The 17,343-nt window shown below is 38.4% G+C and overlaps 1 protein-coding gene across 17 annotated transcripts in view; it reads right to left on the reverse strand.

Annotated features, from left to right (window-relative positions):
• ptprfb (protein tyrosine phosphatase receptor type Fb) overlaps window positions 1-16,561 on the reverse strand; it is a 108,494-nt gene extending 91,933 nt beyond the window's left edge. For 10 of the 17 annotated variants that reach the window (XM_043260392.1, XM_043260374.1, XM_043260357.1 and 7 more), the window contains exons 1-2: window positions 16,172-16,561; window positions 3,019-3,188 (exon numbers count right to left, since the gene is read on the reverse strand). In XM_043260392.1, coding sequence (XP_043116327.1) covers window positions 3,019-3,115 — 97 coding nt within the window. In that variant the 5' untranslated portion in view covers window positions 3,116-3,188; window positions 16,172-16,561. The remainder of the gene's footprint in view (window positions 1-3,018; window positions 3,189-16,171) is intronic. The other 7 variants (XM_043260446.1, XM_043260422.1, XM_043260455.1 and 4 more) reach the window with 1 other exon arrangement.
• Window positions 16,562-17,343: the final 782 nt, after the last annotated feature.

A 17,343-nucleotide genomic window follows, 5' to 3' on the forward strand; every position in this document is an offset into this window, starting at 1 on the left:
AATGTAAAGCTCAGGCTTGTAAAATGCTATGTTACGTTACATTTTACAGATTGTGTAAATGGCTTATGATGTATGGGGATTTTTTTTAAAGGGGCAGACAGATTTTCATCATTACAAGGTGATTGTGTGCACACAGTGCCAACACACATTTATGGACAAAGAACATGTAAAAGTGAATTTTGCATAATGGGTGAAAAACAAAATAGCTTTTTAAGAAACTACTTTTCCAAACAAGCTGGAAGCTATTTATCTTACACCTCAAAAAAGACTGTATTGCATACAAGTTTACAGTTGAGATGTTCTAGGTAATGATTACTTGCTTACCTACTGTTTTACACTCTCACAAATGAAGATTTGAGAGGTTCAATTGATTTTACTGTATAGGTTTGTTCAAGTGGTTCTTTTAAATGAAAAAAAAAAATACACAATTGTGATTACATTACATCATTACATATACGGATGCTTCTATAAGATTTTGGGTTTTCTTTTTTGCACTAGTATAAAAATATTGCTCATTTTCATTAAATAAATTGAGCTGTTTTCAGAGGTTGCAAGACAAACACTAAGAGATGATAGATAGATAGATAGTTAGATAGATAGATTTCAGCTTATTTCCTGACAAAACTTAGCATATCCATTTGATCTTTCAGACAGTTACTAATTAGTTTACTTCTTTCAGCTGAAAGGAAGACCACTTCTTAAAAGAGACTATTATGTAAACCCTAGACACCACGTCTGGAGGAAGCAGTTATGAAGAAGACCCCAATCAAGCAATCTTGGTGGCTTTAAATCACACAAATGAGACATAACCACCTAAACAAGGCTCAAGGAACAACCCTCAGTCTCCGTACAGGAGCTCCTGTGTAATCGGAGTAATTCTGACTTCTTTGAGCATTCAGTATAAGAAAGTGCCTTAATTTTTCATCCGTCTGAATTAGGTAGGCTCTGTTACCATGGTGATCAACGTTCGCGACGCCCCACCCTGTAGTTCTGGCTCCACTGCCCTATAATTCAGAGCGTTGCAAAGCCAGTTCTTTCATGTTTAGCAACTCAACCCTCTCTGATTACAGACAACAACACAAAAAAGACCATTCGCGGTAGTCAATATTTAACCTCTCCTCTATTTTTAAAGTTTTATTTGTTTGAACATCTTTGCAAAGTATTTATACCATAGACGTGTTACCGTAAAGCAGAATCGCACTAGGATTTAGGTGTCTGAAACCTTAAGCATAGTAAATCTAGAGCAAAGCTCCAGGAGTTCTCAAACCATCAACAGCACCTACAGCAGCTGGTCTACAGCAGCATGTGATGACACTAATGAGGGTGCTGTGTTAATGCGCTAGACATGAACGTGGAGAATGCTAAACAAAAGACACAAAACTCAAGATAGGTATAAGAAAATAAGTGTAAAGTTTGTTGACAGTGTGACAACGATTGTCTTTATTCTGGTAAGGTGTGAAGTCAACATGATACCTGTTTTACTTCCATAATGTGATGTTTTTCTTTGGGATGCACTAGTATTAAAATTCAACCCAATCGCTATTTTTGATAAATAGTCAATATTAAAATGTTACAATCTTTTAGTCTAAATAAATAAACTAAACTCAATTATTTTAAAACTTTGTTTAAATAGTTTGAGAATTTAGGTATCGTTAGAATGCACATAAGAAAATTATAGCTGAATTTCCAGATTCCAGACTAAAAACTACATTTAACAGTGTTAATTAATCAGTGTTTATTGTCAATGTTAGATGATAGCAAAGGTAATCTGAATATAACATGACAAATGAGCATGAACAATTAAATTGCCAATGTAATATTTGATATACCATGAATTTCTAAATTACACCATAAAATAAGAAAATCGAGGCAGTGAAAACAAATATTGTAATATTGTAAATATATGCCTGTTTCACAAAAAAAGGTTTAATTCAGTAAGTCTGACTTACTGTAAGTTGATTTGGTTCAAAATAAGTCTGAGTAAAACTGCAACAAAATTAAATCTAATATGAATCTCAGATTCAATCTCAGCTGTGTCATTCTGGAAGTTATAATATTTCTATTTATATTTAATATACCTTTACCATGACTGTCCCCTCCAAGTGAAAAACAAAAAAGCTATACGTGTACAGCACTGCAGCACTTCAGAACCCTTACTGTACACACAGTTGCACTTTTTAGTTTTAACTGCATCTATTGTCCTCATTTATCAGTCATTTTGAATAAAAATGTCTGCCAAATAATTAAATGTAAATGTAACAATTCATCATCAATTGTTTCATTTGTTTTAAAAGAACGGCTGATGACACTTCAGGTTGGAAACACTCGAAATACTAAAGCGATTCTTTACATTTTTTGAAATACAGTCAGAGTTACTTCGCATCAGAGATCGTTTTGAAAAAGTCGAGAAAGCAGAGGCAAGATTTTCAATCACAAAGGCTTTGCGACTTTAAAAGTGGCAACAGAAGTCAAGAGAAGAAGCTTCAAGGTTACCCTTATGCTAGCACCGCCTCTGAACGGCTGAAAGATTTAAAGGTTAAACGAAGCAAGCGAAAAAGAAAGACAGCGAGCACGCCGATGCGAGAGAGAGAGGCCTAATGGAATTACAACAGCCTTGTGACAGCGGTGCAGACGGGTCACATGGCGAATTAAATGGCTTTCTGACCCATGCCAGAACTGAGCCTTGACCCCCGCTCGACCCGTGGCACCCACAACATTGCCATGTCACTCACGCCGCATCTCAGCGATCCACACGCTCATTCACAAGGACAATAAAGCAGTGTGGCCCACGAGAACTGCTTTCCGATCAACGGAAACGCATCCCTCATCCGAAAGCCAGCGAAAGTTCAGGTGAACGGTTTGTTTGAATTTCGGGTTCACATGGTGCCCCGCGAGTGAAGCATTAGTGTGTTCGCTCCTGCCTGCAAACAATTCCACAATGCGATGCACTTTCAATTTCACAAGGTACAGGAAAAGGCACGGGTAAAAATGACTAGTCAGCTGAAGTGTTGTACTTACTGTCTGCTTGAGAGGAGAATTGCACGCAGCTCAGCAGTAGCAGAAGAGGAAGCCCGACGGGCAGGAGGGGCACGGATGTGCAAATATTAGGCACCATGTTCCAGGTTGGCACTGCTCCCTCTCGGTCCCTGCTCTGCTCTCGCAGCTCTCACGCAATCATAGACTAAAACCTGAGGAGCACAGAGAGAAAGACGTGTTAGCATTTGATTCGAGGTAGGACGACCAGGCATGTACACTGAGTGGAGGCGTGATGAATTGAGTGGTCTGTCTAGGGGCAACAGGGTTAATGAGGTAAGCAAATGCTCTTTTATCAAAGTAAACTAAACCCATAATCTGCTGCCGGATAGCTAAATATCAAAAGGACAAGAGAGAACTGGGAATTCCCAATAACCGGCCGCCCATAAAGGTTCCCATTAAGATTGTAAAGTGGCTCTGTGCAGATGGCTCCGGATCTCCTTAAGTGTGGAGGTAATACAGTATAGCCACACACACGCACAGCTCCCTAAGGATGAATGCTGGTTTAAATTAGAGCTCACGATATTCAAGATCTATGAAACTGCTATAATATATGGGAAGTTATGTTGATACTGCAGCCTGACGAGCTAAGCTGCTCAAATTTAAAGTAATTAACTTTTTTCTAGGGTTACTAGAGTAGTGCACAACAAAACTAAATCACCACAACACAATAAAGGACTAATTTCATTGCACCGCAATTAGTTTTTGTCGTGTTGTTGCTTCTTTCCGTCACATTGCGGCTTGTTTCCACAGTGTTGTGCTAATTTCTGTGTTGCGCTGTGGTTTGTGTCCATTGTACTGTGGTAATTTTTCATTGTGTTGCGATTTGTTTCTGTTCTTTTGTGGTTTTCGTTTTTTTTGCTGTGTAGTGCTACTTTGTTACGTTACGTTCGCATGTACTAAATTGCAACTTCATCATTACAAAGATGCAATACCAAAAAGATTTAAATACAGCACATATAGGTATAAATAGAAATGACATTAAATACTTTTGCTGTGGTAAGTCGCTTTAGATAAAAGCACATTGAAATGACTAAATGTAAATGTGCAAATGCAAATGCCTGAGCGTCCTTTCTGCAGAACGCTTTTACCATATTTCAAAGACAATAGAGGGAATTATCAAATTACATATAAAGATATATTCAAGTGGGTCAAAAACACTCTGAAGTTCATCTAGGCTAATTGGAGTTATTACTAATTTAAACTATAATTCATTTTAATTTAACTGCAATTAGCTTGCAGTTAAGTGTGCAAAAACATCACGTCTGCCACTTTGACGTCAATGCGTTCTGATCTTATCTTTTTAATAATGGCCGGTGCTTTTAACAAACAAGAATTTGAATAGAAGAAAAACAAAGGCTCGAGTCTCTCACGAGGTGAGAAATGCTCAATTCACCTGAGGAGGTGTTGACTAGCCAATTATTAACACACTGATTTGGGATGCATGTTGGATGCGTGCTGATATGCCTGGCTGCCGTGTTTGTGAGAGAGTGCCAAAAGAAACAATGAACAAACAGATCCTAACATGGAGGTGTTTAAAGAGTGTTTATTTTTTCATCCAAAAGGCTTTTTGTTAATCTTTCTTGACAAGAGGGTTTGTGTTCTAAAATAACAAGAGACGACATACATGTTGAGTCATAGCTCAGTTATACCAAAACACCTGGAGGGGTTTCAGCACCGCAGCAATCATTCTAGTAATAAGCCTTCACTACCTTTGGAGGCAAATCAAAAAAAAAGAGCAGTTGATTAGGTCACCAATAGAGAGAGAAAATCGAGACAAGCGTTGCGCTTCGAGCATGACCTAGATTTGGAAAACACTGGTAGGATTAGCCAACTGATCCACTTTTTTAATACATTCCTCAAAGTCAAAAACCAATAATTTAAAACCTGCCTGCCAATCACCGAGCTCATACACCACGCCTGACTTGTTTGTTCGGGGCCAGGGTTACGGAGAGAACGAGTAAATAAACTGATAACAGCACAATAGCAGAGCGAACATATACATCATGTGAGATTTACCCAAGGAACGGTGATATTGCGCAATAAACCCAGATCAAACAACCATCAATCTCATAATGCTGTTGAAAAGTCACCGTTTCTTTTTAGAAAACTAGGCTATACTAGTGTCCATTACTTAAATTTATTGTGCTTTTTGCATGACCCCAGTGGATTATTTAGGATTATGATTTGAATAAGGATCATCATTGAACAAATTCCTCTTGCGGTTATCCGTGTACATTTTATATCACGTGAGATCACATAAATACTGACATTTATGTTTTAAATGCTCATACTTGCAGATAGCTTTATCAAAAATGTAGAAGTAGACAAAAAAATGCGCACAACTGCAAGGATGCTCGAAACTAATATTTCGCCACAGAAGCAAAATAATAATAATATATTGTATAAAGGATATCTTTAGATCTTAAATTATATAAATTATATGATAATACTGAAAAATACACGGAAATCATCCTGTACAAAGAGCAAGATTTATTCAGTTAAAATATGCCTAATATACATTTCTTATTTAATTTTTTTATGACTTTTTATTTTATTTTATTCTTTTGATGGTAAGCTGAATTTTCATGACTCCAGTCTTCAGTGTAGCATTGTTCCTTCAGCAATAATTCTAATATGTTGATTTGGTGCTCAAGATACAGTGTTGATATGTAAAATTCTAAATATCTTCATTGTCTTTTTGTTCAATTTAATGCATCTTCGCCGAATAATGTGGCGTCTACTGACCTTTAACTAGTGGATAATACTCAAGACAACACCATACAGAACAATCCGAGCAATTTTACATTGAGACATGCTAATATGTCAACGTAACTAAGCAAAGGTTCATTACTCCTTCCTCTGCAGAGAGTCTCATCAGTGCGAATGACCCAGGAATCTCGTCTTGGGTCCACTGTGTTCCTACCATCAAGGATAAATAAACACTTCTCTCCTTGTCAGTCCTTAGGCACATCTCCTTCCAAGCGCTCCGACGCCAGTGATTGCTTTTCCCTTAATGGCCCATCCAGAGATAAAGACAACAGGAGATCTATGGCAGGGCCTTGTGTAGACAACCTTATTGACGTCTTTAGGGAAGATAAAGCTGAGTCCTTACAACAAGACCTGTGTTGAAGAAAATTGTCCGACACCATAAACAGCGTGGGCCGCGGTTCCTGGTTTAGCCTGGTTTGTGCTTTCGACTAAAGCGCTGATGTTCAAGTTTAATCTTTCATACTTTGACAAGTTTATAAAACATGTGACCCAAGAGAAAGTCTTAGATAACTTCGAGAGCAAACCGGAGTCTGTAAATCTGCTGAAATCAAATAAAAGTAGAAGGTAAGCAAATTACTTTGTGCTACACTTCATGTGGGACACGGTTTCTCTTGACATAGAGGTCTGCACTGCACTGCAACAACAACATGCTTGAGTTCAGCTTATAATGGCATTTTGGGCTCACTTTGGACTTTCTGTTAAACGATTCTTTTTTATTGAATATAAATAATAGCAAATAATAAAAAAAATGCAAAACAAATTAGCACTTTGAGGAATGTGTTTGTGCTAAAAAATACGACCACAATGACTGTAATTTTGTAAAATGACGAACGCTACTAGTTTAATTTCCAGACTAATTTTAGACTAAACAGTACAAAATACTATCAGTCGTTATTATATTGGCGACAGTTTTCACAGGTATATCGTGCTTGACATTTAAACTCTTTCGCTGTGAATTGATATCTCCATGAAAAGTTCTTTGTTTACATTAAGGTATTACATTATGCCCTCAAGTACAGTGTGATGGAATGTAATATGACTCATATGAAAAAATGTATAGGGCTAGAGTATTGACACGCCAACAGTACACGTGAGACGTAAATAGAAGAGCCATCTTTAAGGTCTCTTTTGTGAGTGGCTGACCAAATATTCCCTCAGTCCTTTCCGTCACGATGTGAGCCTGCAATCACATTTGACTCTTAGATAGACGGCATCAGATGTGGTGAGCTCAGTCATTTATTCAGTATAAATGCCAATAAAAAGGTGCAAAAGCTCTCCGAAAAAGACATAACCAGGAGATTTACTGTCATATTTTTAAGATTACCAAAAGGCTTCTCATTCCTTCCTGCAGCTACAAATCAATCGCAGAGTAATTCAACAGAAATGAGATGTAGTACACACACAGCGAAAAACACACAGAGGAAACGCTTGATGTGGAATTTGCTGTCGAGTTATTATTGATGTCACAGCATGAAGCAAAGGTGCAAATGTATTGCGCAGAGAGGTTTTTTTGAACAAAGAAAAATCATTTATCTAATGACAATGCCAAATATGACCCAAGATACAGTACGTGGCCTAGTTCTACTTGAACAGACGCGATAGTAGACAAGTGCTAAAAACTGTTGTAAGCAAAAGCTGCATGAAATTGAATTATGGGTAATTAGGTGAATTAACACAAAAGTATACCAAGAGATAAAGAGTCAACTGCACACTTTATGTACAACAGGTTATTTTTCCTGAAAACTGCAAAGAATCTCAGCCTGGAGTTGAACACAAAACGAGCTCAATCAAAATTGACAGCAGAATATATACGACAAAGAAACAAAATGCCTCTGTATCCCCCACAGCCTGCTAAGTTTACCCTCAGCATCGGCACCAGTGCTCAATCCACACACAAACAAACAGAAGGCATGTCAACAAAGAACCGTGACACCTGAATCAATACCGCCGGAGACTGAATAAGCACATCTTGACAATGAAACACTTCATTAGAACAAAATGCCTCTTAAATATGGAATCTGACATTTTTAAAGTAGCTTTCTAGCCAAAGAGGTGAATACTAGTGTTGTGCTATAAACTCCATAGTCAAATTTTCCTATCATTAGCCTGTGAGATTGCAGATACACAATATTAATGTGCAAATTTATTTCATTTCATAGCCAGAGAATGAACCAATTTAATGGTAGGGCTAAAAAAGTCAAATGTTAGTGTAATCAATTAACTAAATATTCTAAAAAAAATGTATATGACCAAATTTGTATTTAATATGATAATTTAATGGAAACATTGTACATTACTAATTATAATGGTTATATTTCCTCAGTTATTCAAACAGCACCTACAGAAAAAAAAAAAAAAAAAAGAGCAAAAAATATTAACAAATTCATTATAATCAGCGAAGCTGTCTACAGTGTACGATGATGAGAAGATTTGTGCAAGAGCAGAATTCAGTCAGAGAATAACTGCAAGAAATTAAAAACATTCCTTTACGAAGGAACATTTCCACTAGAGAGATATTTCCCTTATAAAAAAAATCATCAACACCACGTCCTCCATCACTGCTGAAGACACAGCATGAGAGCCAGAGCTGCAAAGTCGAACAGCTATCTGAAAACTAAAAGCTAATCAATCTTCAGACAAGTGACTCTCTTTAGAGTAGCAGAGAATGGCATTAAGCCCGATGTTAGCAACTACAAATGCAGGTTGCATTCTTCAAGTCTGCAGTCCAGCCCTGAACACAATCCTTTCCAGAAACTCAGGTGGGGCAAGAATTTGCTTCACAATACTGGTTTTCTGGTCACGGTTTGTGGAAAAAAAATACTGTTGATAATGTGCGAACATTCTCCTTGACTGGAAGCGATGCAAGACCCATTGTTTTCTTAGGGCGTAAGTCCTTCACCGTGTTAAGACAAAGATAGGATTAACCGTAGGAGGCCTGTTAGCATACACTGTGCCAGTTTTTAGTAGGGGTACATTCTAAAGGATGAAAAAAGGAGTATTGCCATGGGAAAACAGGTTAACCTGGGAGTCATTATCTCCTCTAATTACGCAGTAAGTAAGGCAAATGAGATTTCACAGGTACAACTCATCCATTTACACAGCTGGAAATGAAGATCAGGCAGTGGAGGAACACCTTATCAGGTTTTAGGTGGACTCAAGGACTCACAAACAAGCAAATCTCATAATCAAACCGCCATTCGTTCCAAAAAACTATGGCAAACTTCAGCTTCCTGTCGAGCAAATCCTACAGGTGTGGGCAAGCTGTGGATGCATCTCACTGTGGGGTCTGCTGCCTTTCTCCCGTTCCGTCTCTCAGCTCAACAACAGACAGCTGTGGCAGATGGAGCCATATCCCCATCGGTCTCGTGAGGCTCCGGATTTAAAATGTAAAAGAGCAAGCAGCGATTGGGAAGTGGAAGAGGCGATGTCACAGGGCAGCAGACGTCAGGGACGGCTGCCATGAGAGCACAAGGCTAATTCAAGCACTAACAGACTTCCCGTCCAAGACAAACCAACAAGCCGCAGACCGGCAAGGTGGCAAGTGGCTGCTTCTTGAACACGCCTGTAACCAAGGGACAGAATTTAAATGAGGCCTGGCTTCCAAGAAGTTGGCAGATCAGACTTGATATGGGTTATTAGCTGCCTTTCTGAAGAGAAACCAACATGGAGGCAAGCTGGGCCGCTCCATTAGCATTCAGGGGTGAATCATACAAACCTGTAGTGTTGCTTCCCACCGGTGAGAACGACAGGTAAGGGAACGTGTTCTGTTCCCTTATTTCATGCAGATGAAGTCATTAGTTTCTTTCACTCCAACTTGGCGATGGTTGTAACTAACGGGGCAGTGCACAGCGAAGCTGAGAGGAAGAAGAGAGGGATTAGCCTGATAGTTGCTTTTCACTGAAACTCTCCACAGCATAAAGGGTTTCTCTGACAGCTTGTGACTCACTTTGACCGCGACAGGCAAATTACCCAGGGTTTCACTTGAAAGGAACGAGATCAAAAGAGCCACCATGGCCTCCGTCTCCAAAGCAGAGTCAATGTGCTTTTCTGCAAAATGGGTTTATACTGCCACACTGTTTCCCTCCCCATCGGTGCTATATAAGAATTGAAGAACCGCTTTGAGACAAAAGGCGAAACCTCTCACTCAAATTATAACAGCTAAAAAAGAACATCCTGCCAACTGAATTTGAGCTAATGTACTCCAAAAAAGTCAAATGTCATTGAGGTACAACAGTACAGGACATGATCAATCAATATACCTCTAAAATGTGCACCCGATGACAAGAAATCTCAAACACATCTGCTAATAACTTTGAGGTGCACATCATGTCCATTAGGGATGGGACACAAAGTCTATCTATGGATAACCCTTACCTATAGTTAACTATGGATAACCCTTACCCTAGAATTGTTTTTTAAGTGCACTTGCACTGCTCCTCAAATAAAAAGAACACTTCAAAAAACTTTAGGCTCTGAACTTGGTCCAATCTAGCAGCTATCCTGCAGAATTTTGCTCCAATCCTAATTAAACATACCTATTAAGGCATATTAGAAGATTCAAGGAAAGTGTTTTTGGGTGAGTCGGAGGAAACACCAGCAGGACACTGGCCTTCAATGACCAAGTTTGGACACCCCTGCTATTTTTTAAATAAAAATGCGAAAAATAGCTCCACTCAGGGTCATGTAAACACAGATAGTTCAGAGTAATTAGACAGATTTTAAAAAATATTAAGTTTTTAATCAGTAAGTACCTCACAGACAGATTTTGCTAATATTTCACCTTGAAGACCTCAGTGTTGTTGGTAAAGAGGTGACCGTCTGTTTAGTTGACAGCCGACATCTGACAGCATCCTCCCTATTTTCAGCTTGAGATGCTGTGAATCTTGAGGGTAAAGACTATTTCACATCTCAGCCATTACCTGGCAAAAATAGAAATCCTTCCATCTGCTTGGCCCAAGACATGTCGGCACTGTAATGTGTCGCATGAAATAGATTGTCCGGAACCTGACATAAAATCCATCTTGTTTAGGTCATCCATCTACCGCTTCGCTATCTATCTCCCGCCTCTTCCACACTGTCTAGACCTTCTTTTCCCACTCGGTGCTGTTCGATTTTCACCCTTTTGCACTCACTGCTACATACACCCACCCCCTCACCCCATGCTGTGGCTGCAGGGTGGATGTACCTGCAGTAAAAACAGTTCTCAGACTATCAATTACCTCTTCAACAGACACGCAATGTTGGCCCCCATCTCAAACAGGTTCTGCAGCTCTGCCAACAGAACAACATGCACAGACTCATGTTGAAGCAAACAGTTCACGAGAAACACCCACATTTACTTATGAACAGCAGGTTGTTTGCATGTACATACTGTATGTAAAAAAATAGTCAAGGTAGAACACTCCACACTGTATAAAATAAATGAACAAGAACGGAGATATGTGAGCCAACACTCTTTGTTTGGGGTTGTTCAACAGACATGAGAGCATGAGAGATACAGCAAGAGAGACCAAAAAGGTAAAAAAAAAAAAAAGCTCCTGTCAAGTCGGAAAATGACCAAGATGTCTTTGTGTCACGCTGGGATTTTAGTTCTTAAGAGACAGGGGTTTGTCCACATCCCAACTATTGTGTTCACATGGTTTAGTGTCAAAATGTCAATGTTCATTAAGATCTGATTATCCAGTTGTGTTTGAGGACACCACATGTCATTAAATGACAGAATCCCACCCATCAACACAGAGGACATCTTGTCTAATCGTCCCTAAGTCTGAAATGAAATAAAGCGTAAAAAAAGAAACACAAAGGCAGAAGTCAAATGTAAATATGATAACCTATAAAATAAAAGCAATACAATGCTACGAGTCATCATCTTCATAGTAAAACGGGTCAAAGACATGGCACTCATTTCTGTTTGGACCTATTTACCTAAAGTAAAAAAATGTCTCAATGGTAAAATAAAAAAAAACACTTTCAATAAAAACTAGGTTTTAAAAAATATTTTCCTTTATGTTTGACACTCATATCCATCATTGACTAAAAATAAAAAAAAATACAATAAAAACGGTCAGCAACTGCAATACAATGTCAAAGTTTACGATGACCTCTAAAGGCCCGATAGATCTCTAAAGCACTTGTTTAAGCATATGTATCCGCTTTCAATGCCAAGTCTAGCTGCCCGGCACTTGAGATTTAGATGTTTGCTTTATTTTCATATTATAGTTGCGTTCCTAACAATCCCCATCTACTCACGAATAGCTTGGCAGAAAAACTAGCTAAATCACTTCTATTTACTAGGGCAGGGGCATCTCCATTAGCTTGAAGATTTACATGGAAACAAACTAAGGATTAGCAATCCCATTAGCAAACCGAGTCCGTCCGCTGGTTTTTGAGTGTGGGATGTTTTAGCTAAGATAAGATTCATGGAGGGCACTGAGCTGAAAACACAACAATACTGTTCATCATGAATTGCATTGTGAGAGAATCCAGTTATTAATCCTCTCCAGTACATTCATTCAATGCACGCCATCTGTCGGGTATGGCACCTTCGCACAAAACGCTCTCCTAAATTATGAAACAATTTCACGTTACTAGAGGCGTAAAGTGTTTGTTAAGGTAAGTGTTGTGAGGTTTTTGTTGTCAGATGTCGTTGCCTCGAGATATAATTCAAACCCAGAGATAACGAAAACACAAAATAAAGACATCACGCAACCGAAATGAATTCATTCTCATTCGCATATCCAAAACAAGTCATCACATTCCGGGGATCTTGCTGTGCAAAGCATTCTGGGGATGGGAGGAGGATGACTAAAGCAGGGGAAAGAGCCACTCATCATGAAAACTAATGCTGTTGATACCTAATGACATTGCTGCTGCACGGCGGGGTTGGGGGTGAATTCAATTGTCTAGCAAAGAAATGAAATGTTTTCTCGTTCACAAACAAAGCGTCATATACCCTAAAGGTAATATAAAGCAAATGAACAAACAGCTCTGACAGGTATTATCCTCACACTATTATTAGTTGTGGCTGGCGAGGTGTGTGTGTGCGAGCGTTTTGGCCAGTATTGTCTACACCTGTAATAATGGTGTTGGGTTTGAAAAAGCTTCAGAAAATTTTGTTCAGCAAACCTCCTAAAGGCTTCGCTTTATATGAAAACAAGACTCCTTACATCTTCGTGTGACGGTTCTTTTCACATCAGAGTTAAAATAAAAACGAACAAAATTCTAGCGAGTGTTAGTAATGGACATGAAAACCTATATATTTACATACAATCTATTTCTGATGCAACGTTTGCCTCTGCCATGACGCGGTTGCAAATTACAAACACTCAAACCACTTATTTAAAGTCACTAGTCATGCAAAGCCCTGGGAATATCGCTGACGGACCACTCACTGACCGTTATTCTAAACATTAAAACTCGGCCAAATGGAGGTGTTTCAATCAGCACGTCCATAACAAGATGATTTAGGAGCAAAATGAGTTCCTGTGTACGCAGGGTAATGTCCTCTTTAATAAAGAGGATTTGTGCGGTTATTTCAGATCCATCTCTCATAATATTAAACGTGTCATAAAATTTAATTTGTACTCTTAATAGCGGATTTGACTTTTGCTGTTTGGACGAATATTAACAGGCGTAAAATACGGATATTTGAGTGGTGAGCACTTGGAGTTAGAGACGCATGTTTGTGAATGCTAATTACTGAAAGGCTCTCAAAGAGAAATTATTTGAACAATAGAAGTAATCACACCCTATTCAATGAAGTGCTGATGACAAAAAGAGGAGCTTTTTTTAAACAAAACATTCTTTAAAAGATCGATACCAACTTGTATTGTTCTTTATTTAAGAGTGTGTGCCTAATCGGCAAACTATGAGGTCAGTGTTACTACAGCTGTGAGGTTTCACAAATCCAAATGCAGCCCTTAGATCTCGCATGCACCGTCCCCGGCCCTGTCTGAGCACATCACTGGAGCAAAACTGCACTATCTCACAGTGGCTGCCAGGGACAGTAACCAATAAAGTACAACTGGACTCAATAATAAGGATGGTCTGCTGGCCCGACGCCAGAGAGAGAGTGTTTTGGGCCAGTTGATGGAATAGGCACTTAGCTCTTAATAATATAATAGATAAGAATATAAATAATAATAATAATACAATCAGCAAATGTATTTTTAAATATTTTTCATTGATATATTATAGCTGTATATTATCTAGCTGTTGAAAGAAATAAAAAAATTAAACACTGACATTGATATAAATGAAATAAAATTCAATAAAATTAAATAAACCATGAAAAATAAAAAATTTTGGAACACAAAAAAAGGAGAAAATGTTAGCAGGTCAAGTAAGATCTAAACTACTGGCTTGACCAGGCTAACAGAAATAATCCTTATTGCCGAACCCCGTTTGGCGGCAAAAACACTCACAGTTCCTCAGTTCCCAGAGATTCCCTCCATATCCCAGAGATATCCCAGAGGATCACTGGATGACTATGACTACACTGTCATGACCCACTAGACTTTCTCTCGATAGACAAACCATGAAAGAAAATGTGGAACGCTGAATAAAAGATACTCTTAAATGACGCGAGACGTTCAGTAAAAATGACAAGACATTTTTTTTTTACATTTATGCTAGATATCACACAGCACACGTGTTTATATAAACCTGCTAAACGAAAAGGAAAATCTATTCCATTGTCTTTTCAATCTCACTCATCTGGGTAAACCGGTTTACATTGTTTGTTTTGGGTTACAGTCATAGCAAATATAAACACATTTAATTATACAACATTTGCATTCTAATCAAATATCATTTACACTTATTCAACTACATTTTACTCATAAAAAACATGCTAAAGTAGCACTGCAACATTTTCAAAATAATCTAACGTTCCAGTGGGAGCAGCAATAAATTAACATACACTATTAAAAAAAAACATACACTGATAAAAATGTCACCACACGAGCATTATTTGTTGTGTTGTTTGTTGAGGCCTTTGCTCTTTGGTGTGATCCCACACTTTACAAAGAGCAGCTGGCGACACGACTGTGACAGAGCTGTAAAAGAAGAATTTCAGGTCACCAGCTTGATGTGGGAGGTCAAGAGTGACAGACGACGGGGTCGGCCACTAGCTATAAGACCAAAAACTCCTGTTGGGCTCCTGTTTTCTATCTTTTTTTTTTTTTTTTACACAGAGGTGGGCAAGTGCATGCAAAGATCAGGGTGGTTTAGATTCAAGGAACTTTTCCTTTAAAAAGCTTTTATCAGGCTCTGTTCTCCACCCCCCCGGCCCGTTTAAGAGTTGCAAGTCTGTGCCGGTGAATGATTAACAAGCGCGAGAGAGAGAAATGGTTCAAATTTTGCACAACTTTGAGAGAGCAACTCTCGGTTCTCTGAGGCGCAGCCCCAGGAGGTCTCAGCTTTTCATGCTAAACAAAGCGAGACAGACTTGCTATCTTTACACTCTGTTCCCTTCCCAGCTTTCCACCTTCTGAAAACTAAGAGAGAAAGGAGCCACTGGAAGCACCTTTTTCCTGATAAAGCAGCACCCAAAGTTGAGCAAGGAACCTATTATGTAACCCTCACTTTGCTCGTTGCATTGAGCTGCCGTGCACAGGCGAGAGAGCCAAACACACATTCAATTTACAGGGATGTATTTTAAAATGGTCCCGGCGTTCGTAAACTATATCTCAAGCAGACACAAGCCAATTTTCATCCGTCTCCAATAACATCTGAAGTTATGAGAGAGACAGCCATTTCAACAACGTTACAACTCACAACAAAGCCTATAATTTTCTTCTGTCACCTTTAATCAATGGTGTAGTCTCTCCTGTGCTGGCGAAAAAAAAAAAGTAACTCGCCGAGTCGGAAACCATCCAGAAAGTTAAGACGGGATCAGGCAGGGATATAAAGACAACTAAGACAACTGGAAAAACGGGTTGTTTGGACTGAGACTTCATGTGGTCTCACAGCGGGGTCTCTCACGTTATATTAGTGGTAGCTAGGGGACACTCGACGGCTCTCTATTCAAAGTCCCCTGAAAAAAAAAAACCCAAAGAAGGGCTCTCACCAGACAAGGGCAGTGTGCCAAAGAGGTAGCCAATAGAGCCAAAGTAAAAGTATTGTTTTGGTTTAACAAGTGACAATAAAAGGACAAAAGAGACCGAAAAAAAGTGTTCTGGGAGGAGCAGGAGAAAACCTCCTCAAAAGTGGAACAAACTTAAGCCAAAGATAAGGGATTACTTACTCACTTTAGGCAATTACAATACATGTTTGAAATGTTACCAGAGTTTCATTCAGTGTGTTTTATTTATTTATTTTTTTGTTAAGAAAAAATACAGAACTTGCAGGTGTTGATTTAACTTACCCATTACAATATGAAAATAAGAAAAATATCCAGAGGAAATGTGTGAAGAAGTAATCCTTTACTTAAATCCTGAATGTTTCCTTCTTCCCTTGACTGTTATTCCCAAGAGCGATTGGCAAAATATTCAAATCCTTGCGCACGTTATCATCCAGGTGGGGAGATCTATGTTAACAGCTTCAAGTGGAACAGACGATAGAGCTTTTTTTTTTTCCTTGATATTCAATCCGGCAAGTCTATGACCGACATTAAAAGAGTTGTGTCTTTATCCGCAGTTCATAAACGGTAACTTGTTTCAGTAGCTTCCCCAGTGGCGTGGTAAAACTCTTGTTGATTGTGGAGAGAGTTGATTGTAGTCCTTCCTGAGGGAAGCTTCTTCACACACTGTGAGCCATGAGTGGGCGTCAGTCTGGGTGGAGCCAGTGTGATGTCAGAACAGGGGCTCTCGGAGTACTTTCCTGATAAATGGACTTCCTGATAAAAGGCTTGTTTTTACTCACCTGTGTGCAAAGGTTGTATGTGCTTGCCCGTGTGTTCACTGACTCATCAGGAACCTTGCCGGGACTTAAATGTTAATAATTAATCATGTTACGATGCAATCGTGACTTGATACACTGTTATGTGAAGAGAATTTGGATGTAATATGCAATGCCTGAACTTTAAATTGTGTCTACAGTTTACAATAAACTGCCAAAAAAAAATAAATAAAAAAAAATATATATATATATATATATATATATATATATATATATATATATATATATATATATATAATAAATAAAAAATAAATGACAACAAAAGTGATGCATTTAAAAACGTATTTAAATATTTAGAAAGAAAGAAAGACTAAATAATGAATCAAAAGAAAACTGTGAAAGAAGCTAATTAATGAACGAAAGAAAGAGTGAAACAAAGGAAGAGAGAAAGTGGAAAAGCAAGAAAGAAAAGAAATGAGCAAACGAAATACCCTAAAGAAACGTTAAAACAGAAAGAACAATCACTTTTAAAAGGCTAAATGAAATAGGCAAAGGAAAGACTGAACAAGCCAAACGAAGAAAGGGCAAAATGTAGAATTAAAAAAGTGGGGAAAAGGATGAACAAAAGAAAGGGTGAAGAAAAAAAAACATATAAACAATCAAAAAAGCAAACGCGACGCCAAACTCATAATAAGTGAA

Source organism: Puntigrus tetrazona, chromosome 2 (assembly GCF_018831695.1).
Source record: "Puntigrus tetrazona isolate hp1 chromosome 2, ASM1883169v1, whole genome shotgun sequence".
In the NCBI taxonomy this organism is placed as follows: domain Eukaryota; kingdom Metazoa; phylum Chordata; class Actinopteri; order Cypriniformes; family Cyprinidae; genus Puntigrus; species Puntigrus tetrazona.